General features: G+C 33.3%; 1 protein-coding gene across 4 annotated transcripts in view; it reads left to right on the top strand.

The window, feature by feature from the left end:
- The window catches only part of LOC148623809 (uncharacterized), a 54,215-nt gene that overhangs the window by 14,006 nt on the left and 12,363 nt on the right, over positions 1-27,846 (top strand). Inside the window, exons 8-17 of one of the 4 annotated variants that reach the window (XM_088565958.1) lie at positions 6,254-6,328; positions 6,535-6,633; positions 9,170-9,243; positions 13,485-13,520; positions 15,103-15,232; positions 16,875-17,033; positions 20,229-20,498; positions 23,377-23,507; positions 23,995-24,056; positions 26,813-26,963. In XM_088565958.1, coding sequence (XP_088422084.1) covers positions 6,254-6,328; positions 6,535-6,633; positions 9,170-9,243; positions 13,485-13,520; positions 15,103-15,232; positions 16,875-17,033; positions 20,229-20,498; positions 23,377-23,507; positions 23,995-24,056; positions 26,813-26,963 — 1,187 coding nt within the window. The remainder of the gene's footprint in view (positions 1-6,253; positions 6,329-6,534; positions 6,634-9,169; positions 9,244-13,484; positions 13,521-15,102; positions 15,233-16,874; positions 17,034-20,228; positions 20,499-23,376; positions 23,508-23,994; positions 24,057-26,812; positions 26,964-27,846) is intronic. The other 3 variants (XM_088565959.1, XM_088565960.1, XM_088565961.1) reach the window with 3 other exon arrangements.

Here is a 27,846-nt window from a genome sequence, read left to right as displayed (position 1 = left end):
AGCATCGTTGTGTAAAAGGTAAGATATATTTATATATAGTGCTTGTATTACACTCTGCAATTGAAAGTTGAGTGTTGCAAAATATTAACTTGAGTTATTTAATTTCAGTATCATTATAAACAAGCCTTTACCTGTTTGTTTTGATGTTGATATTAAAGAGTAATCAAGGGAACCAAGGTTATAGCGGTAATCAAAAGAATGTAATCCAGGGACAAAGACCAGATATGGAAAACAGACATACACAACAAAGAACATAAAGTAACTAAAATCATATACAAAATAACAAAAGCAAATGAGCTACTTGGACTCCACTTAAAACTGGGGGCATGGACCCGGTGCACCGGTGGAGTTGCTCATAAAAGGTCAAGTCCGGGGTAGACAAACGAGAAAAGGAAAACTATGACCCGTTGAATAAATCAGTTTTCATGGTGCAGATGGATACACCGTAACGATCCATGAGTTCATGATGATGACCATAAAACCTTTGTAGTGATGACCTCAATCTTGTGGCAACATATTTGTTAGAGTTCTAGCGCGATACAAAAAGTTAGCATAGTTTCGGCAAGCTCTGGCATACCGTATGAGTTGTGATATGAACACTCCAAACGCAGGTGCTGAAGGGATGTTGCCACAGATAAAAGGAAAGTTGACAATTCTGAATGAAAAGTCATTAAAAGTGTGAATTGATATTTTGTGATATTCAACTTTCACAAGTTATAAGACTTGTTTCTCTATGATTCCTTTGGAATATTTTTGCTGTATGTATTCAATATCTGCATGGCAGAAATTCTGTCACTTGTACATTTATGACATCACCAATGTTATCTAAAGAACAAGTTAGAAACATTACTTACGACCAATCAGGTTTTATAGAAAATGATACACAAACCACACAACAATCACAATGGCTAATTTTTCATATCACATCATCCATGTTGTGATATTGCAAATATCTAGCTGTCTAAGAAGATGATAAAATGACCAAATCATAGATAAATTGTAAATATATTATCTGTAGGTCACTCTGCATTAATATATGTTATAAAAATAGTGTTTGTAGGTCAATCAGTAATTTTGTATTTTGTAAGTATAGTACTTGTTAATCACTCTGCAATAATATACATGTTGTAATTATAGTACTTGTAGGTATTGTGCAGTAATATACATGTATGTTGTAAATAAAGTGCTTGTACTTCACTCTGCAATAATATATGTTGTAAATATAGTACTTGTAGCTCACTCTGCATTAGTATATTAATATATAAAAAATAGGTCATTATTTACTTGTGCTCAGAAAGAAAACAAATAACCCTTTCTGTCTCTGCATTTAAATTGGGGATAGATCATAGGGGAATACTTGCATTAGGTTTATTCATCAGTGAAAATCTTCTGTTTTACATTGTGGTGATGCCATTTTAGATGGTTGTCAATGTAATCCCCCCACAAACAGTTGAATGAGGTTCTATTTAAATTTCTCTTGACACAAGATTTTGCGCCATGCATTGAAAGTCATTGGAACGACAGAAAGAAAGATGAAAGACAATGACAAATTCATAGATGTATAGCTGATATGTCCCTTCATTCAAGTACCTCTGTTGGCTCAGTTTAATTTGCAAAAAAAAATGGTGACTGTTCTGTTTGCATTTTTAAAATTTTTTCTCCAAAAGTTTTAAGCCATAAATGGAGGGCATTTGATTCAATTCACTCCCTGGGAATTTCATGAAGTGACATGAGTCTTTTCCCGGCAGTCATAGTTTGTTTGCCTAACTTTGCCGTTTCTGTAATATGTTGCAGATTCAGCTCTTATACAAACTAATCTGACTTTTGGGAGAATAATTACAGGTTACCATTCCTCTTTCACATAACTTGATGAGCATGGATGAGAAATTTAATGTGATGGATGATGGGTGATTTTGAATAAAAAGTGGAAAGTAAAAGCATTGAATTTAACCATTTCCAGTTACCAGAAGAACACTGATTCACCCTCTGTATTGTTTTCCAATGGAAACTGCTGTACTGTACTGAACATTCTGGTCAGTTTTGTATACACCTTTCATGTGTGTTGTATAATCAAAAATGGCTTTTATGCAAATGACATTTTTTCTAAAAAATAAATCATTTTTATTTATTAGGCATTTCACATGACCCACACACTACAGAGACATTTCTTCTGTCTTTCTATGTTGTTGCTCATATTGGTCCTTCTGTCTGAACCTCTATTCCTGATGTTGCCTCACAATTCAGTCAAAAGACAAGGAGAAATGAGGATGTTATTGTTAACATGACAACCTTGGCCTTTTAAATTTCCATGTACAATACAGTTTTTAACTATTGGAGATGCAAGATTCCTTCAGTTCTATCAGTTTTGCCTTAGCATATGTCACTATACAAGATATCACTATTTTCTGAGCTTCCCAGCATCAATACTGCTAAAGGGTTGTAAGACTTTAAAGGGTAAACTGCAATAATGAAGTTATATTTTTCCTTGGAATATACTGGAATCCAAAAGTGTTTTAATAAATGATTTACAAGTGACCTAATTTTAAGATGATAGATGGAAAGATGGGAGTTTACAGGGATCAGATGACGAGTACATGTTGTTGCTTGGTTATCGGCTAATACCCATTTGGTGTGATGCTTTCATTTCTGGCAGAGTTTGTGAACTCTAGGTCATTTGTTTTTCATCAGGCATGTTTAAACTTGGCAATTGGCATAAGTGTTTGTTTTTTCAATCAAATTATGTAGAAATGAAGAGCCTTTATGGTGTTGTGGCCCAGGATATGTGGCAAACATCTTTCATAGATATCAAAATTAGAGTACCAATCATCAGCCAAATCATCTTTCTTCTTTATATTCATTGTGCATCATTGTCAAACTCACTGTCAGGGGTTTTATCTGACTCAGAATCTTCACCTCTACCGTCTTTGTTCAGAACATTTCTTAATCTTTTTTCACCTGCCAACACCTCTCTTTGTCCACAGATTCACTAATACCTTCAAATTCTCTTATCAAACACAAACATATTATGTAAAAACTTACCCAGAAATGCTCTGAATAACAAATGTAAAAACTGAATCAATCTTGAATAATCGTCCATTTTTTAATTTTATTTTTAATTAACTTCATTTACTATGGAACAATTTCTTCTATAAAGCGTCACCATTTTACACATTTACACGACATTAGCAACTTCCAATCTAATTTTAGCAAATGTTTGATTATTGGGATTTAACACCCAAGCAGCAATATTTCAGCTATATTCAGGTGATGAACATGAAATGGATGATAAAATGAACATGAAATGATGATGATGATATGAAGAAAGTGTGGGAAACGAGGATAATATGGTTGACAAATTTTGATAGCCACTAGAAAATAGAAGGATGGGTCAGGCCGGGCAATTTAGCCTCCTGTGGCTGAGCGCAAAGGTTCCTACTCCCTTGGAATATCACAGCAGGGTTCCTTTACGTGTGAGGAACATGGCATCTTTCCCAACATGGTGCACCACTATTGTTTGCGATAAAGTTTTCTGTATTATAGCCTGATAACCCCAGCATGTAACACGCCAGGGGTACCTCATTCCACCACCTAGGGCACACAACCCAGTTGGTCTGTGGGCAGAGCGCCCTAGCCCCCGGCTAGGGTTCTGAGCACTATGTAATCACCTTTTACGACAAGCTTAGCAGTGCTGCAGGCCTATTCTTTTGACACCTGTATAATGAACTATTTTAAAATCTCTTGCGCACTCTTCACGTTGATGTACTTCCAAACAGTTAGCAACGGGAAATGCTCTCGGACCCATGTGGGGTCTGGGAGTAGGCCAGAGCGTCAACACAGCAGCCCAGCCACTAGTAGGTCATACTCTGACCGAGTTCTTTGGTCATGTATCCCGAAGGCTGGGCTCCGCCACCAACACCAGTTGGTTCTACTAACCCATTAACATTGACCATGAGAGGCCTGTATTGGTATTCAAGGTCGTTAAAAACCCCCAATCATCATCAAATCTCTCGCGATGGTCAGGGTAATTGTTTACTTAACAGATTAAATGGATTCAACTGATGTATTTTGCTGATAATAGGGTCATATAATTTGTCTGAATTAAAACACAATTGACAGCACTGTAATTGACACTTGATCATAAATCAATTATATTACAGTGATTTGTTCCAATCTTTCTTATTTTCAAATGAAAAGAATTAACAGTCTTAATTTTGGAACTTATCAGAGTACAAGCTTATAATTGATAAACAGTTACAACTCTAACCAGCCAGACTCAATATTCATAGACCATGACATAGATACCAACACAGCAGGTTTTATGCAGCATGCTCTTTCTTCTCTGGGATTACCACTAAAAGGCTGTTTTAATTTAACTCTATGTATTTGGCAAAATAAAACAAATACACAGGAATTTGGAAAAGCTTGTTTAACATACAGCAGGTCTACCATTTGAAGCACAATACCTACCGGTTGTTGTTGCTCAACACACTTGAAGATATTTGAGAAGGTGGCATTGTATATAGCACTTCATCCTCCACAGACTATATGTTAGAGCTTTGGGTTAGAAGGACCATACAGTACAACAATAATTAGAATGTGGGAAAATAATAGAATTGTATACCGGTACTTCAAGTAGACAGTTTCAGACAGTGGACATAGAACTTCTAAGATGCCTTAACACACCAATTTTCTTTGAAATTTTATCAGTTAAATGTCTTTATGGTAAGATCAAAATGTCAATTACCTTCATTTGCAATTTTCCATATATTTTTACATTATCTGTATTTGCAACAGTACAGTATTGTTAACAGAGAGTAATGTTGGGTGGAATGGTGTCAGAGTCAGAAAGTATTACAAGTTTTCTTCCTTGGGATCTTTGCTTTTTATATTAATTGTCAGTGACTATCACAAGATGTTGCTGATAAATGTGTAAATGTAATTGAGAGAAAATTAAAAGAAGATATTGTGAACTCTATTCAATGGATGAAGTGTAACAAACTTTCTTAAGAAGACTCCATGCATGCTTATTGGCACTAAGCAGAAATAATATAAATGTAGAAAATATGTATTAACTTATATGATATTGTACTAGAAACTGTTGAGAATTCTAGGTGTTAATATTGATTGTGATATGAATTAAATCATTTCAAACTATTTTCACAAATGCCAAACACTTTAAGTTTAAGCAACAATAAAATATGGTTAACTGTATCAAATGCTTTACTCAGGTCTATAAATAAAACGTGTTAACTTCCCTTCATGTATATTTGCAAGCCAAGGATCAATTAAACTGTTTTAAACTGTTTCACATGAGTGTTTCGGTCTGAAACCAGATTGACAATTTGTAATTAGTTTATTAGTTGATAAATATTCATAAAAAGTATTGAGTACATGTCTTTCTATTATTTTATTGACAATAGGTAATACAGAGACTGGAATGTGTTTGTTTCCTGATTTAAAAATAGGAGTTACCCTTGCTACCTTCGACAATACAACTTTCTATTGAAAAAATCTAGATATGAGTTAAAAGACTAGCAATAACATCAGATATCATTTTTTGTAATTTGACAGAAATATTGTCTAAACCAATAGCTTTTCCTGCAGACATACTATGTATATCTTTTTTTTTTAAAAGTTTCAGACATGTTTGGAATAACAAATGAGTTTGGTTTTAAAAGTTGCTTTACATCAGGCAGAGAATTATCAAAGTTTTCCCAAGATTATAACCAATGTTAAGAACTCATAAAAACATTTGCAATTTCACCATTTTGTGAAATTATACTACCATTTACTTACAAATAAGAAGAACAAACATATTTAGATTTTGATTGTATTAATTGTTATAAACTTATATCCTCCTTAAAAAGTCTATCTTCAACAGAAGTAATATTTAAATATGCTTATTGTTTCTTCAAAAAAATTTTTTTAGAATTTAAACTGCAGGATTTTCTATAAGGTTGGGAGGAAACCACTGCAAAAGGGGCTTGCAAACTTCTATTTATAATATTACATGCACATCTTGTCATGAAACACTTGCTTGAGTGAAAATGGTAAATATCATTTTCAAATTCTTATGGCTTCATTTTTTCTCTCAACTGACCCACCGTATTTTCCCCCCAAAACAATCTGTAAACCAATTAATTAAAAATAATAGCAATAGTGTGACCACCAAGTACCTAGTGTTTGGGATTTGGTAGATGTATCATGCTACTATAGGCAGAACTTTATTTTAGTTTTTTTTTTTAAATTTCAGCTAAGGAAGTTCCATTCCTATGAAGAATGGTTAAAAGAGCGTGATCCAAAGAAAAGGCCAAATCATCGTACAAGAGTAATTTAAAATTATGTAATTTAAGCAATATACAGGACACAATGTGTTATACAAATAAGTGAAATACATTTGATATTCAATGCATTCTTACCCTTGAAAATACTGGTTAATTTATTTTTAATAAAACATTTTCTTACTAATAGCATGGTGAAATTTTATTCTAGGCAGATAACAAAAAAAAAAGTATTTACATTGTTATGTTGCAGAAAGCTAGAAAGAAATATAACAACAATAAGTTGAAATCAGAAAAACCCAAAGCTGTGTCAAAGAAGCAACAACTGGCTGAACAACACAGAAGAGAAAAGGTGTCAATCATATTTAAAGGAGATTACTATGTTATTGTGCAAGTCATAAATATCGAAACTAACTGTTTAAATGTTCATGAAAATAAAATTGAAGCAAAATGATTTCCTTTTCTCAACTTATTAATCATGATGTATAATTAGGGAATTTGAATTTCCCACGCCTGTGGGCACCACCATGATTGGTTGAGCTGTGACGTCACGAAGTCGGTTTGTAAAATGAAAGTAAATAGGTAATTGATTACAATGTCCAAAGAAATCACAAATTTTGGACTTTTCTCCTAAAATTTCAACCCAAAATAAACAGAAGAAGAGATTGAGGTGTAACATGTAAGCAAATGTCAACCAAACATTGATGAACAATGGGATTTGCAGCCAGAAGACTAGTATGTCAGAGGAAAATCTAATGGCTACTTCCAAAGAATGTTCATGTTGCCGGTCAAAAAACTTTAGAATATTTCTCTTTTATCATTCGTGCAATCGTAAGCTTGACAAGACAACATGTTTTGGTGATTAGATAAACAGGATCGTAGAAATATTTACAGAATATTCTTTCTTTACATATTATTTGCAGTACTTGTATCAGTACCAAACCGACTTAGTGATGTCACAAGCCAGTCCGAAGCTATTTGTGAAAATCAATAAAGTCTGCTTATCATCTTCCTTCAAATTTGAGAGTTCTGCAAGATGGTTATCTACATACATTTCAAAGATTTCGGACTTTGCATAGCCTTGAGCATTTTATAAAAGCGCATTTTGCATTAAAGGTTATTTATTTTTGTTTAGCCCCGTGCAGGTCCGGGTGTTAAAAGAATAGGCCTGCAGCAGAGCTAAGCTTGTCGTAAAAGGCGACTAAATAGTGCTCAGAACCCTAGCCGGGGGCTAGGGCGCTCTGCCCACAGAGCAACTGAGATGTGTGCCCCAGGTGGTTGAATGGGGTACCCCTGGCGTGTTACATGCTGGGGTTGTCAGGCTATAATACGGAAAACCTGACCGCAAACCATAGTGGTGCACCGTGTTGGGAAAGATGCCACATTCCTCGCACGTTAAAGAACCGTGCTGTGGTATTCGATAGGAGTAGGAACCATAGGGCTTCGCCACAGGAGGCTAAATTGCCGACCCTACCCACCTCTCCCTATTTCCAGTGGCAATCAAAATTTGTCGACCCCATTGTCCTTGTGTCCCATCCCTTTTTCATTTCATCATCATTTCATGTTCATTTTATCAATTTCATGTTCATCGTCTGAATATAGCTGAAATATTGCTGCTCGGACATTAAATCCTAAGAAACAAACAAATATTTTTGTTTACGTGGGTATGATTTATCATATGAGCCTGACTTAATGCAAAAATGGTCTTTCCATTTAAAGGTTTTGCTTAAAATTCCATTTAAGTATTGATTTTATACGCCTGTCTGTTAAGACAGAGCTTATTATGGTATACTATTGTTTGTCTGTCCGTCCGTTGTTCACATTATGCACAATGCTGCCAACAATATTTGTGAAACTTTGGTGAACTTTTTCTTTATATTGATATGAACTCCTTTTCATTTTTTTTAGTTTCTGCTTTTTTCACTTTTGATTTATGGTACTTTATTCATCCCAAAATGTGTTGATTTTATGTTTTCAGAACAAAACTCAAAATCCCTTGCAGTCATGTCAATGAAACTTTGGTGAATTGTTTAAGGAATGACTATTATATTTTTTTTTGGTCTATGAAGAAATAAGCTCAATCACGTGGTGCACACTAAATAATCTGCCTAGCACGTTATTTTCAAGTGTGTTCCACGAAAAAAATATAACAGTTATTTCTTATAATTTAGTATAAAAACTGAGTAAATCATTAAAGAATGAGTAATTTTTTAAAAAGTTTGTTGATGTCACAGTCACATTGCAATTTACTATTAATATTTATTTAGCTCCCTCTTTAATTGTTATGAATTTCTAATTTTCAGTTTTGGGACTTTACTCATGAATATAAAGGGATTTCCTGTACAGAATTACTTCAAAAGGCATTAAGCAATTTCCAATAAACTTTTGAATTTTTTTTTTTTCAGTAATGTAAACTTCTTTTTGATTTTTATTTTGTGTCAAGGTGGAATTTTTTGTCCATTTTTGCCCCATCTGTTCCGGGTTTGACCTCTGCAGGCGTATCTAGCTGCTCTCCTCGAAGCATTTTGCTATTCAATTGACTTTATTCTACGACGTGTATTATATTTGGGGTTATAGTATAATTTTATATGTAAAAATGACCTAGATTTTGATGGCTTTTTAATGGACATATTTAGTATACTGCTATCAGTTGTGTTGTCTGCATGCCATATGATAACTCATAACTGCTTCCAGAGATTTTGAAATTGATCTTCTTTATCATTTCATCCATTTGTTTTAGATTGAAGGGAATTTTATGTGTGTAATGGACATTTTGTGTAATCTACTGTGGTTGTTTAGGGCTATACTGGTTAAATTTCTTGCTGATTCAAAATGAAAACATAAGAAGTCTAGTTAATGAAATAATAGAAGAAATCCTTATCTTTTAGGAAATGAAGGAAATTTATGAGCAGCTTAAGAACCAGATTGAAGAAAATAATAAAAAGGCTGCCACAAAGCAAAGGTAAAATTCAGATTGAATAAGTAAAATGTGTGTGTCCATCTATAACACCCTTGTGAACACTCTAGAATCAACATTCTTCATAAGGAGTTATGTTTGGTTAAAAAATTCTTGAACATTCTTGTGAACACTATAATTATAACCAACATCCTTATCCTATGTCAGTTTGCATTTTTGTTGTCTTATATTTAATCTTTAATAATTTGCCAGGTAAGTTAAGGTCAGACATGAATCTTAAGTCGTTGGTATAAACCATGGGCTTCACCCAGGTTATCATTTACTTCCTTAAAGTTTTTCATTGGTTAGAAATCAGTTATGGCATCTGCTGGGCTTCCCCCAGATATCTAGTCCACAGCTTCCAAAAGTCAGTAGGTGTGCCTACCTGGTTCCCCCAGGTACTAAGATTAGGTTCTAGGGATACCTACCGGGCTCCCCCGGCACTAAGATTTAGGATGTAGGCTTGCCTGCCGGGCTCCCCCAGGTACTAAGATTTGACTTAAAACATTTATACAGTATCTGTTGGGCTCCCCCCACACACAATGTATTGCCAGCACTTGGCATCCATTGTCGTCATCGTTAACAATTTTTCAAAACTCTTCTCCTCTGAAACTGCTTGACCAATTTGAACCAAACTTGGTACGAATGTTCCTTGGGGTATCCTGCATAGAAATGATGTGGGTATTTTTGATCCATTGAAAAACATGGCTGCCGTTACTAAAAATAGAACGTGGGGGTCAGATAATAGTTTTACGCATATATCTCCAAAAACGTTAGGTTTAACCAAATGCTGATGGGGTAAAAATGTTCAACATGATGAGATCTATCTGCGGTCAAATTTTCATTTTAATCTATTAAGGTCTCACTAACCACTTCTAACGTTTCCATTACTTTACATGTTAAAAAAGTAATTTTCAAAGTCTCACTGTGAATTCCCAGGACAAATGACATCTAAAAGCTGCATACCGTTGCAAAGCTTGGAAAATAAGGCTTCCAAAATCATTATGCCAATGGTACGATGATAGTAGAAATTCTTCACAAAATTTACTTGAATAAATAATACTGAAAATCCGCATTTTTACCTGTTCTGCTAACTGACAGCATGGAGGCAAATTACTCACACATGTAAACAATATTCATACACTTTTGTAGTTAATTACATATATGATTTTAAAGTACACTTTCTCAGCTTTATTTTGACTACTTTTAATCATAATACACACAAATAATGCACTTACAATGCATATATCTAGGTTCAGTGTGTTTTTGGTACTACATAGGGGGGTGGCCATTTGACCTGGAAGTGGTTAGTGAGACCTTAAAAACAATTTATGAGTTTTTATGTTTTTCTTTTTTTACATTTTATGAAAGCTTGTGGTATTGTTAGTCTAATAAGACCAAAACTATCGAAATCAGACATAGGACTACAAAGAAATGGTCATTTTTATATCATGCCCCTCAGTGATATTTTCCCTAAATTACTAAAAAATTACAATTTTAACTAACTTGTCACACCAAAGTGATACCTATGAAAATTCAAGAAGTTGTAATAGCAAATATCATTTATCATTATGAAAAAAGAACGGATTTCAACAATTTATATCATACCTATTTTATTACTGTGTGTTTCTAAGTCTGCTGTGTGACTATTTGAGTACTTTGAATATCCCAAGCAGTGACGTGTATTTCATGGATGACATCAAGTTATGAGTCACTGTTACTGATAAAAATCTTGTTGCTATGGTGTTTTTTAAAATACTTTGCACAATGCACCTTTTAAAATGTAGCCAGATTACCAGTATCACTACACTGATTTTATGGGAAAATGGAAATAATGACCAGGAAAGGCAATTTTCCCTAAATTATGCATTTCTCTGAAATATGCCATAATTTAATTTATGGTCTCACTAACCACTTCTAATGTTTCCATTACTTTACATGTTAAAAAAGTAATTTTCAAAGTCTCACTGAATTCCCAGGACAAATGACATCTTAAAGCTGCATACCGTTGTGAAGCTTGGAAAATAAGGCTTCCAAAATCATTATGCCAATGGTACGATGATAGTAGAAATTCTTCACTAAATTTACTTGAATAAATAATACTGAAAATCCACATTTTTACTTGTTCTGCTAACTGACAGCATGGAGGCAAATTACTCACAAATGTAAATAATATTCAAACACTTTAGTAGTAAATTACAAATACGATTTTAAAGTGCACATTCTCAGCATTATTTTGACTACTTTTTATCAGAATACACACAAATAATGCACTTACTATGCATATTTTTAGGTTCACTGTGAATTTGTACTACATAAGAGGGGTGGCCATTTGACCTGGAAGTGGTTGGTGAGACCTATGCCATGTTGGAGTTATTTCCCTTTTTCAACGTTTTTTGCTATTTTTAATGTTATTTCTTTCAAATCTCTTCTCCTCTGACACCACTTGACCAATTGGAACTTAACTTACTTTGAATGTTTCTTAGGGTATTGTGGATTGTGGGGATTTTTGATCCGTTGAAAAACATGGCCACTGTTACTAAAAATAGAACATAGGGGTCAGACAGCTAGTTTTTTGCATTTATCTCCAAAACTGTTAGGTTAAGCCAAACTCTGACATGGGGGTAAAAGTGTTCAGCATGATGAGATCTATCTGTGGTCAAAATTTGGTGAGAATCTGTTGACCTATGTTGGAGTTATTGCCCTTTTTGGACTTTTTTTGCTGTTTTTAATGTTATTATTTTACAAAATCTTCTCCTCAGAAACTACTTTACAGAATTCAATGAAAGTTGGTATTTTTGTTTTAAAGGGCATCCTTAACAAAATGACCGTTTGGATTTTTTATCTGTTATAAAGCGTGGCCGCTGTTACTTAAAATTGAACATTGGGGTCAGACAGCAGATTTTTGCATATATCTCCAAAACAGTTAGGTTTAACCAAAATCTGACAGGGTAAAATTATTCAGCATGAGGAGATCTATTGACCCATGTTGGAGTTATTGCCCTTTTTGGACATTTTTCTCTGTTTATGATGTTATTACTTTAAAAAATCTCCTCAGAAACTGCTCTACAGAATTCAATTAAAGTTGACATTTTTGTTTTATAGGGTATCCTTAACGAAATGACAGATTTTTTATCACAGAAAAAACATGGCTGCCATTTCTAAAAATAGAACAATGGGGTCAGACAGCAGAGTTTTGCATACATCTCCAAATCTGTTAGGTTTAGCCTTTAGCTTTCAATTGCTGAAATGATCCTTATTATAAGGCTTACAAATGTATCCAATGAATCAAATGGAGTCAAAATTGTCTGACAACTCCTTGTTAGAGTTATTGCCCTTAAAAAGGCAAACATTTTACCAGGTGGGCGATTCAGGATACTGGGAGCCTCTTGCTTTGTTTTCTTTTTTAGTTCTCATGCATTTTAATTTTTTACATCTTTCATGTATCTGCTGGGCTCCCCCTAGATACTAATTTCTGGAAGTTTTCAACAAGTAGCCCCTCGATTTCCAAATTATGTTTTACGTTTATTATTGAATGTTGTGTTTATGTAAATATTATGTACTGTGTTTTACTTAGTTTAAATGTAGTTATTTTAATAGATTTATTAACTTCATGTGTTTGTGTATACAGTGATGATTGACTATATACATTCACCACCTTGCTAATTTGTAAAGACAAGATGTGTGTACATGTATTTACTGCATGTAATTTTTTTAAATCTCATGCAACTTACACAGAGGTGTTGTTGCACACTAGCTAAAATGATGGAAAAGATGTGACAGAAGTTTGATATGTATTGAACTTGCATAGATGGGCACCTTTGGGAGTGTTTCTCTGCTAAATATGAATTTGTTTTCTCAATATGGTAAAGTTGCATACTTATGTACACAATAATTGACTGGATTTTCATGGTTAAGAGTGCTTTTGGGAAGATGTTCTTGAGAGTATATAAATTTTATTCAATTGCATATCAGTTGGTCTGAAGGCCTTAGTTCACGCTATGAAATTATAGACATGTCAAGCAGTGACATCCAGATGTGAAATTAGTCTGATGAATCAGTCTTAATTACGACTGGTAATGTAATTAACAATTTAATCTGGTTAATCTAGCCTTTAGTTTCATAAAAACATATTCATGGTCTGTTGAGAATTTCTGTGAATATCAACTTTTTTGTAAATTTAATAAATCTTGATATGAATATTGACCATCTTTTCATTACATTTTCAAAATAAAGAATATTTTCAGGATCAAGGTAAAGAATTGCAGCTATACTCCTTTCAGGTATGTATGTCTGCATTGTAGATAGCTAATTTAGAAAGCTTAAACAATGAACTTGTCTCCAACTCAGTCCCTTTATATCAAGGGTGTTTGGTACAAAACAATGAGATGTCACACTATATGTTGCTTATCCTTTTAATTTTTGTGCATTCTTTTCTTGAAGAAAATAGTCTCATATTTGAATATGATCTTTGTTAATTTTTAACCTTGTGTATTCCTATCAGAATAATTAGTATTTGATAAATGTTATGAATTTGTATTACATTACAATGTACATGCTGTGAACCAGGAAATTTTCTCTAATCTTTTTTTTTTGTGGCTTTCGTGATCAATCATCTTTTGCACAGCTTTGAATTTGCCATTGTTCCTAAAATAATATTATGTTTTTCTTCATAAATTAATGGTTTACAGTATTAAGTTTTTGTTTTGTCAGAAGTCATGCATTATTTTGGTTTTTTAATTTTTTAAAAAATTTCTCATACTTTGAATGAAAATGAAATTTAAAGAAATGAAACTTTACATGGGTTTCAAAATGTTCTGATTGGTTCTGGTTTTTGGTGAGTGTTACTTTTTACCAAGCTGAACCTCCTGTACATTAAATAATGTGTATGATCCGCAACATGTGTCAGGTTTTCTTCAGTTTTAAGATGCCCACCAGAAGCAAAAAATGATGTTACCAGTTCATAACTGCATGTTAGTGATAAGACCTTGATTATAATAAACTATAAACAATGAATTTTAATGATTTATTTTTTATAATTAACTACATTGTATAAACAATGAATTTTAATAATTTATTTTTTATAATTAACTATAAAGAATGAATTTTAATGATTTATTTTTTATATTTTATTTTAATTATCCAAGTGTCAGTTCACTTTAATAAAACTACATATTTTTTCTCAAATTATTTAAATCACAAAAATTTCTGAACTTACAATTTTTTATTACCAATGCTTTCATCAGAGACCATTTAAGTTAGAGTAAAAAGATAATCTCATGTCTTCATAAATTACTATAAATTAATCAGTATATTAAAATATTGTGCAATCTTGATAGTGTTTTATAGGAATACTTTTGATAAACAGTGCAATAACCTTGTTACATTGCTAATGTGTAAAGCATCAGCCAGGATTGGGTTGCACATAAAGTTGACAGTCTACTCTATTTTTATTTACTGTAAGACTTCATCATGTAATAACTCGAAATTTACAGTCATGGTATGGTAGTATAGTTTTTTTATACTCTTGTTCTGAAGAGGGGTAAACTTTTTGTCACCTAATTTTTACTCCCCTCTTGCAATGTGATTGTAATAGTTTTCTTTGTGACTACTTTTCACAGCCACATGATATTTTGTAACCAGTTTTTATATAGGTATGCCATATTATTGGATATGATTTACGATAGCAACAACTCTGTGTTTGATGACTATATTTCTTCCCTATTCTAAAGCTTGGATGCAAGGATATTACTTCCAGGGTAGTTAGGATTATGTCATGGATATTTTGTTTTTTTAACTTGTTATCACCATTATATATATCCAATGTAGCGTAGTATCTTAAGAATGTTTTCTCTGATGTTTAAGTGTTGGTGATGCTATTAAAGAAGTGGAGATGCAGTTAAAGGAAAATATAAAAAATGAATTGGCAAAGGTCAAAGTAGAAAATGAAAGTAGCAGTAGTAAAAAGAGAAAAAGGAAAGCAATGAAGGAAATAGTAAGTTTCAAGTTATAAGTTGGTCAGAGTTGTGGAGTTATTGTCCTTTCTAGGCAAACAATGATGCATTTTGCAGTTTCCTGTTAAATATGGTAAAAACTTAAATAGATATTAAGAACTTTCAATCAATCGAATGATCATTATGATCGGCCCTACAAAAGATATATCTTAGTTTTGGTAGGAGTTACTGCCCTTGAAAGGTAAAAATAGATATTTCTGCAGTATTTTGCTTATATTTGAAGAACTGTGGTGAATAAGGAAAAGGTTTTAATTGCTGGAAATTTTTTTTTATTCATGACATTAAATATTCATAAGACAAATCAGGGATTCAGACCCCTTAGGACCTCTAGTTGTGTGTATTTTTTTTTAATTAGAATAAGAAAATTGTAGTAGGACATTGGAACACTACTTATTTTGGTCATTTTTTTTATAAGCCTGTCATGTTATACCACCGTCCATCTGTCCATCCGTCGTCAATGCTTCAACAATATCTCCAAAATGCTTTAAGTCATTTAAATAAAACTTTTATCAATTGTTCATATTGATGGAAGAACACTCCCTTCAATTTTACATTAATTTTGAAAATTCAGTTTTTGAGGTACAGGAGTTTTTGCATTTTAAAAAAGAGGGTAGGTTTTTGGCACTTTTTCATAAAAGAGTGGGGTGGTTTTTCCATTGCTCTAACATAATAACTCTTTCAGCAAATGCCATGAATCTTTGAGATATTCTTTGTATCCATGGTCACAGGCTCCCTTTCATTTTCTATAAAATTTTGATTACATGTTTACACTTTTGGGCACTTTTTCATAAAAAAAAAAAAATGGGGTGGTTTTTCTGTTTTTGTGCTCTAACTGAAGAATGCTTTCAGTGCATACCACCAAAATGAATGATTTTTATGTGTTAACTGAAATGCTTAATGTTTGGTATATCAGCTGACAAGCATGTCTTGCGCTCATAGTGCAGCTCTTAATTTATCAAGTAATTGTTTATCTGTCAGAAGAGATCTTAATAAAAAAAAGACATTATCTCCATCTTTTATAGTATTTAATTCTCTGAACTATTATACCCCAGCTCAATTGGGTGAACTATTAAACTTTATCTGTCTGTCCCTCTGAAACAAATATCTTCGGCACATTTTATCAACAACTACAATCCATAACTACTTGGTAATAAGTACCAGTCCATATAAAATTCAGACACTTTCGAGAAAACTACACTTTAACATCCCACAAAAATCAACCAAAATATACCAAATCAAGAACAATAACTCTTGCAAAGTGCTAATTTTATGTACAAACTATATAAATTTTATCTCAAAAGTGCAATAACCAAATGAAAGACTGGTTATGTGGTCTATAACAGTTTCTGAACAAGAAATAAAACTGAATTTTGTGGGTTTTTGACATGCATGAATCACCTCCTGTCTGATTTAGATAAAAACTTTTACTGGAGTATGCAACTTCAGTTAGTGGCTCCATACAATGCTTTCTGATTTTAAATCTTAGGCTTATCCACTTCCTGTTTAGACTTTTCAGATATGTTTTGGGGAGGAGGTTAATACTGTTAGATAGTTTGATTGTTTTGAAAATTATTACAAATTTTTGAAGTAAGGTTAATATTGTTATGATATGAAAATTTTTAGAAGAAAAAGGTCAAGGAAGATGCAACTTTGAGCTTGATGAAAAAGGAGGATGTTTCTAGTAAAACATCTTCCAGATCAGCCTCCCCCTTGTCCTGTAAAGGTAAAGAAGAAGTTCATCAACAGTTACTTCACACTAATGATGTTGACATGAAACAAATGGTACTTTAATTCACATGAATATTTTAAAAAAAAACATGATCATATTATAGAAAGTGAATCTTTATATATAAATATAGAAAGGTCTGGAAAAACTCCCAACGATGTTAGAACTGTCAAATTTGCGATGCAAATTTTTGGTGGTCCCCTCTACGTGACATCTATGGCAACACTGCCTGCTCAAACTGCTTGCTCAAAGTCTAGCACTCTAGACCACTCGGCCAGCTAGGCTATATAAAATATAGCTTTTGCTGGCCGAGTCATTCCTCCTTGTAGGATTAATCTAGGGCTGTAACTTAGTACACGATGTATGGTAGTACAGGACAGTTCATCTAGGTTTTATAATGTAGGATATAGGATCGTTGGGATTTTTTTTTTCAGACCCTTCTGTAAGTTTAGTTTATCTTCCCTGTATCAAATTGATCCAATGGAGCAGTGTAGCAAATAGAATCGTCACATTCTGAGACCTTTTATTTGTTATATATATATATATTTGTCGCCCGCCGCAACACGGAATGAGGACATAGAAATGCTGGTGTCTGTGCGTCCGAAGCTTGTGGACGCAACTCTTCAGAAATGGCTGAATGGAATTTGACCAAATTTTTTAGGATTGTTTGTCACCATATGTAGTTCACCATACTTAACGGCTATTTTGATTCAACAATTTTTATGGGAGTTATGGGACTTTGTTCATTTTTCACATTATTCGCAATAGGAACACCTTGTGGACACAACTCCTCAGAAACCACTGAACAGAATTTGACCATATTTTGTAGGATTGTTTGTCACCATATGTAGTTCACTATACTTAACGGCTATTTTGATTCAACAATTTTTATGGGAGTTATGGGACTTTGTTCATTTTTCACATTATTCGCAATAGGAACACCTTGTGGACACAACTCCTCAGAAACCACTGAACAGAATTTGACCATATTTTGTAGGATTGTTTGTCACCATATGTAGTTCACTATACTTAACGGCTATTTTGATTCAACAATTTTTATGGGAGTTATGGGACTTTGTTCATTTTTCACATTATTCGCAATAGGAACACCTTGTGGACACAACTCCTCAGAAACCACTGAACAGAATTTGACCATATTTTGTAGGATTGTTTGTCACCATATGTAGTTCACTATACTTAACGGCTATTTTGATTCAACAATTTTTATGGGAGTTATGGGACTTTGTTCATTTTTCACATTATTCGCAATAGGAACACCTTGTGGACACAACTCCTCAGAAACCACTGAACGGAATTTGACCAAATTTTGTAGGATTGTTTGTCACCATATGTAGTTCACCATACTTAACGGCTATTTTGATTCAACAATTTTTTATGGGAGTTATGGGACTTTATTCATTTTTCACATTATTCGCAATAGGAACACCTTGTGGACACAACTCCTCAGAAACTACTGAACAGAATTTGACCAAATTTTGGAGGATTGTTTGTCACCATATGTAGTTCACCATACTTAACGGCTATTTTGATTCAACAATTTTTATGGGAGTTATGGGACTTTGTTCATTTTTCACATTATTCGCAATAGGAACACCTTGTGGACACAACTCCTCAGAAACCACTGAACAGAATTTGACCATATTTTGTAGGGTTGTTTGTCACCATATGTAGTTCACTATACTTAACGGCTATTTTGATTCAACAATTTTTATGGGAGTTATGGGACTTTGTTCATTTTTCACATTATTCGCAATAGGAACACCTTGTGGACACAACTCCTCAGAAACCACTGAACAGAATTTGACCAAATTTTGTAGGATTGTTTGTCACCATATGTAGTTCACCATACTTAACGGCTATTTTGATTCAACAATTTTTATGGGAGTTATGGGACTTTGTTCATTTTTCACATTATTCGCAATAGGAACACATTGTGGATGCAACTCCTCAGAAACTGCTGAACGGAATTTGATTAAATTTTTTAGGATTGTTTGTCACCATATGTAGTTCATTATACGTAACTGCCATGTTGATTCAACAATTTTTATGGGAGTTATGGGACTTTGTTCATTTTTCATGTTTTTTTTTTTTGCGGATTTTTTTTTGTTGTATGAAGAATTCTTAACCTAACTTAATTTGATTCATAAAGATACATTAACCTTGAATCGCCACATGGACTTATGAAAGCACATGAGTTTTGAATCTGCTATTTATACAAGTGTCAAATATTTGTAATTCAACTCTTTCTACAGTGGCGAGGGACATATGGCTATGCGTAGCATTCTTGTGTTTATTAGTGATAAACTTTTACACCTGCTAAGTTGCTCATAAAAGTCAAGTCCAGGGTACATGAAAGAGGAAAGGAAAACTATGACACGTTGAATAAATCAGTTTTCATGGTGCAGATGGATACATCGTAACCATCCATGAGTTCATGATGATGACCAAAATACTCCTGTACTGCTGACTTTAATCTTGTAGCAACATAACTTGTTCCAGAAGCCTAATTGTAAGAAGTCTAGCAGGATACAAAAAGTCAGCATAGATACGACAAACTCTAGCATAATGTATGAGTGTTGATTTGAAAAATCCATACGCAGGTGCCGAAAGGATGTTTCCACAGATGAAAGGGAAGTTGACAGTACGGCATGAAAAGTCATGCCATTTGTTGTATAGTTTGGTCAATAATTTTCCAATTTTCATCGATCTTTAAGTGAAGGTCAAAAATTGGAGCTTACTTCACAGTGTCTGTAGTATCCTTTATCTCAAATTCTTTGTGGTAGATGTGATGTATCAAATCCCCCAACTCGGATTGTTTAAAGATAATGCATCATCTCTATGACGGAAACTGAGATAAAAGGATCTAGCTAAACAATGTTCCTTTCTTTTGGATCAGATTAGCTTTGAAGTCACCCTCAATAAGGGTGAAGGAGTAGGTCAGCAAGTAGAGAGCACAATTTGTTCCCATTGGAGTGTTGACCGTTTGTTGAAAAAAGCATCCACACTGGACAAAAATTTCAGCATTTTGGGAGCATCATCTGTATATTTGGAAGATGATTTGGAATAATTTTGTTATAAAGTATTAGGAAACTCTTCGAAGAATATTTGTATCTAGGTGTTAAGTAACTATTTAACCTGTATTTTAAGTAGTAATTTTATCTAGAAATGAACTTTTCATATAATAGTTTCTTATAAATCACAATTGATCTTTAATGATTTTATATTAAAAGGGTAATCCAGCAGGTGATAGGCAGACCAGAGAAAGAGAAACCAAATCTAGCATCTTACAGAGTGCTTTTTGTGGTACAGCTCCTTCAGACACTTGTGTTAAAGATAAAAAGGCTGATTTACTTCAGCACCATCTCCAACAGTACAATGAACTAATGAAAGTACAACCTGTCAGACATACAGAAAAACAAATACAAGAAGAGAGAATAAAACAGAGAAAGGAACAGATGCAGAAACAACAAGCAGAACTTTCAGAGCTTAGAACAGGATTGGTATTTATTACATTTGTGTCATTTGTGAAACCCATTTAGTATGATTTAACTTTATTTATGTGCTTTAATTTTCTTATGCTTTTTTGTTGTGTAATGTCAGCATATTTGTCATACTTTTCAAGTTGATATTGTATTACAGGGTAGGAAACTCACTCAAATAGCAGCCAGTCCTGAATACAATTTTTCAATATGTATACTATATGACTGTATAGATATTTGCTTAAATTCAACATCACTGCCAAAAAATAGTCAGTCTGGCTGGTGGTCAGGCTACTATTTCTAACTGCCTTGTATTAAACAGTTAAATAAGTCTCCGGCTGGTGGGCAGGGTACTATTTAGAGCTCTGTCAAATTAAACAGTAAAATAAGTATTTTTGACATTAAATGCATCATTTTTTAAATGACAAAATGTACTTGTATTTTTGAAATTACTGTAATGTTTATACAGTCGACTCCACTTAATCGCATATCGCTTTATTGCATATTTCGGTTATTAGCATAATTTTCTCCAGCACAAAACCATTTCCTATTATTCTATTAGGGAAAAAATCGCTTATTTGCATAGGCCTTGGAGGTGCATTTCGGTTTATTGCATAGAGAATTTTGCCTCGTCCAGGTAAAGACAGGTTTTCCCAAATTCTATTTTAAGCCTTCGGGTCATAAATATGTCAATCATATTTATTGTTGTAAAAACTAGATTATCATCAATCAGGAGGTGTTAATAATGGATTAAAAAAATCATGGACATAAAAGACAATATAAATGATTTCTAATTACATTAAAATAAACAAGCACCTAGGTGAACAATGACTTCTGACGACATGCCGAACATCACCTTATGATGCGGCTTGAGATTCGGCTTGGGGTATTTTTTGTCCCTGTTTAAATTCTTCCGACTACAAATGATTATCAATGTAAATTTAATTTTCTTTAATGAGCTGAACAGTTTTGAGTGAGCTTGGGTTACTAGGCATAAACATTATACGAAAATTAAAAGTCATTCATTCAGTACAATGTCTAATGAAATTCAACTACCCTAAGGTGCCCCATACTATCCACACTTCATAGGAATATATCGAGGTCAATGACGCGTATAATACACAACTATCAGTGTACAATGAACAGAGGAATAAAAACACACAGACCATTTCAAAAGCCCACAAACTGCAAACATTGATGAATATTACACTGAATCCTGGCTGAAATATGAAATATGGGATTTGCTTTCGTAGAAAGGTCAGGAAATTACTTGACTATTTATAGATGAGAAACACATGGTTTTACTTATAAATACACACAACGTAAAGAAGGTCAATAAACAAGACAAACACAATATATATTATTATTTATTGATAAAAGAACAATACAATGAGAAGGTCTATAACAATTAAATACCAGATCAGAAATGTTGAACAGTAATATCCCTGGTTGATCCACAGTATCGTCGTCTTACCTGAACTCACACTTCTGGTAAAATCGTAATTTCGGTTATAAGAATAGCCCGGTTATTTGCATAATTTTTACTGGCAAATAGGCTATGCAATTTAGCGGAATCCACTGTATTAAGAAAACTGCTTGTTTTTGTAGATTTTGCATTTACTACACCATGCATTATTAATTTTTTTGCAGTGCTGAAGTGGGTATTTTTTTTTTCAATATTGCAGAAATAAGAATCCATTTTGATAGAATTGCACTAATAAATGCCAGCATAATTGTTGAATTTACATTAATTCATAATCATTTGATTTATGTACCATATTTTTCTGACTATAAGTCAATATTATTTTTCAGCAAAGTGTCAGCCTCCACTTACTGTCCACTTCGACTTATATTAGGATTTTTCTAGACAAAAGTTCATCTTCAAGTGATATCATTACAATTGACTACATTATATTTATTGTTTTCATTCATAAATAGGGTTAACTGCAATCCCATGTCTTAGGAAAACAAAAGCCATCAATGCAAATCAAACCCACTTTCAAACTCAAAAGATAAATGATCAATGCCACTATCCATTTATAAATGAATACAACAATGTTATATTAAGTCATCCCTACATACTATTCTTCAAAACTGTCAAAATATTTAAACAAACTCTTGAAGGTACGTTCACAAAATTCCAAAGTTATCGGTCCTTTTATATGCAAAGTTATACCCATTTACGGTATGTCGTAACACATTCGCATATGGCTCAAATTATAATCAATTAAAGTGTTATCTAATTGGCTAATTCCAACCAGATTTAAATGTAGCAATTCTTTATTGTAATTTAGAATACCAGATTATATTGTTTATTAATTACCAGTCTTAATTATGACCGGTTGTTCAGACTAATTTTACACCTGGGTGCCCACGCTTGACATGTTTACAGTATTTGTGTTTCAATATCAGAACAGTTGACATGAGATTAAATAAAACTCATTTACAAAATACGCCTTATTAAAAATACTAACTTAAGAATATCATTTAAAGTTACTTCACATGAGTAATATGATTTGAAAGACTTCCGCTGTCACTTAAAGTTTACATCGAAGACCTAAGATGCAGGTCTGATCCTCGACTTATCTGGCAAATTTGACTTATCTATTTTTTTTCATTGATTTTGACTGTTCGACTAGGTCGAAAAATACGGTATTTAACGTTTGACAAATTAGAACCATAGGTGGTAGTAATCCAAATTCATCATTTAAAATGGTAATTGCTTGTTTTGTAGTTGCTATTAAAGCTAAGCAGAGTGTGAATTGATTTTCACAAAGGTAGTAATCATGACATCATAAGCATATCAAATGTCAACAGTCCTGAACAATAAAAGGATCATTTCATTAGGTTGTATGGAATCACAGTACTATTATATCTTAAGTGATAATTTACCTTTCAGCATAAATCCTTTAAACCTGAAAACACTGTTGATGATGACTTTGAGATAATGAAAAGAAAGCATTTAAAGAAACAACAAGACATGGAAAGAAAAAGGAACCAAGAAGAATTAAAAGCCTTGCAACGTGCAAGGTAGGAGTTGTAGGAATTATATACAATATTTATCAGATAGAAATTTGTGAACAATATCATTAAGATAACCAGGAATCTTATTAATTAAGAAGGTTATATGTTTAAGATCACATTTTTATAAGGTATGAGGATGCTTTTCTTTTTGTTGCCCCATGTTTCAAAATTAAGGTTAGATTTTGAATTTTATTAAATGTGATTTTGTATTCCATACAGTGGTAGCTTGTTCATTTGAGAGTTAGAGGTCATGGGTGTGATCCCTTGCTGAGTCATACCAGACAACAAATTCCTATAAGAAGAGCTTGCTGACTGGCCTGGGGGATGGGGGTGATTGGTAAGTCCGATGATTTCCAGTTTTTTCCATTCATTCAAACTTCTCAAGCATTAGGGGTCCTGCCTCCTACCTTGGATATCCTATGGTAAGATTTCAATGTTTGTGGAATACTATGTTTTCATTTTATATTAAAATGCAAGGAATTTTGTTTTTCAGGAAAAAAGAAACACCGTGTCAACAGTCTTCTTTAAAGTGGTATAAAAAAAAGAATGAACAAGGTATTCCAAAATTTTCAGGAAGATCCATCGATGAATGAATGAGTTGTGGGTCCTGAAATGGAATTTTTTTCTGAATTTTACATTTCCAACTTTGAAAATCTTCTCCTCTAAAACTACTGAATGGATTGAAACAAAACTTTACATGAATTTTCCTTTGGGTATTTTTAACAATACTTGTGTGGGGATATTTGATCTGTCAAAAAACATTGCCACTGTTATTGAAAATAGACCATAGGGGTCAAATTGCAAAATTATGTAAGTAACTCAAAAACAGTTGGGTTCAGCTAAAATCTGGTTGGGGTAAAATTGTTCAGCATGATGGGATGGACCTATGCCGAAATTTTCAGAAAGATTCATTGACAACTCTTAGACAACTGGTAGGATGGATTGTAGCCAAACATTGTATGAATGTTTGTTAGGATATCCTTAACAATTTTTTATCTGTTGGCTACCACTAATAAAAATTCACGACTTGTCGAAATAACTTGAAAACCAAAGGGTTTAGCCTAATTTTTAAGGGGTGGAGGGGGGGACTTGATCAGCATGGTGAGACTGACCTTTGCTGAATTTTCATAAAGATCTGTTGGAGTTATTGCCTTTGAAGAGAAAAAATGACAATTAGAGATTTATTTTATAATATGAAAACCAGGTGGATAACTGACGTTGTAAAAAATATTTTTGACCAGCTGAGCGATTCAGGCTCTCTAGAGCCTCTACTTATACCCCATGCAACGAAGTTGCGGAGGGTATAATGTTTTTGACCCGTCCGTATGTCAGTCCATCTTCAGTTTTGGCAGTGATTTTCCAACCCTTATTTTAGGTCCGAATTTCAGCCCCATTCCCAATGAGAAAAAGGCTCTAAAGATCCCAATTGTTGGTTGTAAAATCCCAATTGTCACTAGACGTCCGGTTGCCTCAAGATTGCGATCATGTTGTTTTTTTTTTCTTCTTCCGTATTACACTTTATGTCTCATAATTCCATGTTCTATGAAGAAAAACTGACCTCAGCTGATAGTGTCGGAAATTAGATTCACTTGGCTTAAAAAAATCAACATGAAAGAAAACTTAAATTTTAATATACTATTAAATAATTCAAATGACAAGTGTTTTATTAATGTTTGAAACTAATGACAAAGGAAAACAATACGCATTATTAAGATGAATTTTTGATGAGATGTACATGTATAAACTTTTCTTCAGTCTCTGTTGTCACGATTACGTTTCGTTCTGCTCCAATGATTTTTACCATTATTACAGGCCTTGAACTTAGCAAAATTCACTGAAACAACCTTTTTCCGGATGTTTTTTTCTATTCACTTGCAGATGTTGACATGATTTGTATATATAAATTCACCATGATAAGTTACAGGACAAGTTTGTGTTTGGTTCCGCTCCAGTGATTTTTTTACAGAAATTGCGAGCCTTGAACTTACCTAAATTCACAGAAATAACTGTTTTCCTAACTTTTTTCTAAAAGCTTGCAGATATTGACATGATTTTTAGTATATAAATTCACCATGATAAGTTACAAGATTAGTTTGTCTTTGGTTCCGCCTGATGATTTTTACTGAAATTATAGGCCTTGAACTTAGCTAAATTCACTGAAATAACTGTTTTTCGGACTTTTTTTCTTAAAGCTTGCAGATTATGATATAATTTTTTGTACATAAGTTCACTATGTTAAGTAACAGGTCAAGTGTACATTTTGTTCCGCTACGTTAATTACTTTTCAAAAATCTTTTTTAAATTTTATTTTGTCACTATCTTTTGTAATGCCTGATAAAATCATTTTCAAAAATCTTTTTTTAAATTTTATTTTGTTGCAATGTTTTCTAATCCTGATAAAACACTCTAATTCCTTTTTATATCGGGGTCCTTCTACATGTATATCTTTTACAAACAAATTTACTTGAGTATCAAACATGGGGACGCATGGGGTATGTGAGCACGCTCACTAAGGTTCTGTAATTTCTAATTTAAATTTAACATTGTGCCCCTAGTTGGCCAGACCCAGTTACCACCTTTTTAGCTCACCTGACCAAAGGCCATGTGAGCTATTGCCATCACTTGGCGTCCGTTGTCGTTAACAATTTTTCAAAACTCTTCTTCTCTGAAATTACTTGACCAATTGGAACCAAACTTGGTATGAATGTTTTTTGGGGTATCCTGCATAGAACTGATATGGGGATTTTTGATCCGTGGAAAAACATGGCCGCCGTTACCAAAAATAGAACATATGGGTCAGACAGTAGTTTTTCACATATATCTCCATAACCGTTAGGTTTAGCCAAATTCTGACAGGGTAAAAGTGTTCAGCATGATGAGATCTATCTGTGGTCAAATTTTCATTTTAATCTATATAGCCATGTTGGAGCTATTGCCTTTTTTCAACGTTTTTTGCTATTTTTTATGTTATTTCTTTCAAAAATCTTCTTCTCTGACACTACTTGACCAATTGGAACCAAACTTGGTATGAATGTTTCTTAAGGTATCGTGCATAGAACTGATGTGGGGATTTTTGATCTGTCAAAAAGCATGGCCGCTGTTACTAAAAATATAACATATGGGTCAGACAATAGTTTTTCGCATATATCTCCAAAACAGTTAGGTTTAGCCAAATTCTTTCAATAGCGGAAATGATCCTTATTTTTAGGACTACAAAAGTCTTAAGGCACAAAATTTGTCAGACACCTTCTTACAAGAGTTATTGCCCTTGACAGGGGAAAATGACAGGTTTTTTTTTCCATCTGCACTAGCACCAGCAAGAAATGTGTGGGCAGAGAGATTCCAGCAACAAGCTGCTATCAGAGTTCCAGTTCCATCATCAACCGAGGAGGAGGAAGAAATGTTAAGGAAAGTGCTAGAAATGAGTGAGGTTACTGCCAAACAAGATGAAGAAAGACGCAAGTAAGCAACTACTACAGTCGAACCTCGTTAAGTTGAAGTTGAAGGGACAGGCAAAAATGTTCTTGTACTTGAAGTTATCCGAGGTTCAAGTAACCAGAGGTCCAGAATAACCCGGAAATAGTTTGGTCCATGATTGTATCTGCATTCACACCATTTGTTTTGCTTGTACATATACACGTTCTTCACTTTACAGGTTTCTTGGTGATGACTTGTGTTTCATATTGGAAAATATTTGTGTGTGTTGTTTATCATGCTTTTAATACTGAATGGCAATGATTGTTTTAGGGAAATTTTCTTCTTATCTGACTCGGACCATGTGCTCTACATTACTACAATAAAATTTCAGATTCAGTAGTGTAACTAATGTAGTCGTTGAAATAGCCTTAATTACTATCATCTGTTTGATGTTTAATTGAAAATTCAGATTGAAAACCTGGAGTTGTCCAAGATTTCAGTTCATCTGAGTTCGAGTCATCCAAGGTTAAATTGTACTGGAGTAAGGGGAGTTTTGCTGGGACTTTGAAATTACTTTTGAGTTATCCGAGATTTTGACTTTTCCCAGTTCCACACATCGAGGTTCGACTGTAATTCAAAACAACCCAAACCTTAAACTTTTATACATATCCTTATTTCAATCTTAATGTCATTGCAGAATAATTGTATTCAGTTTTCAATCATTTACTGTGAAAATACCTTTTTTTATGGAGTAGTACAATTTTCATGGTTTTTGTGGGTTGGCCAGACAACGAAATTTGGTTCCCAACGAAAAGGAGATTTCCATTGATGTGTATACTAAAAGCCTCAAAACCATGAATTCAAGAATTGTTTAGCTCAATTATATTCTATTATTTTTGCTAATAAAATTAAGATCTAGTCTTCAAAT

Source organism: Perna viridis, chromosome 2, assembly GCF_037379345.1.
Source record: "Perna viridis isolate PV_CMFRI_1.1 ecotype Kerala chromosome 2, ASM3737934v1, whole genome shotgun sequence".
NCBI lineage: Eukaryota > Metazoa > Mollusca > Bivalvia > Mytilida > Mytilidae > Perna > Perna viridis.
The sequence above is the reverse complement of the archived record's forward strand: the minus strand, read 5'-3'. Positions and strand labels throughout refer to the sequence as shown.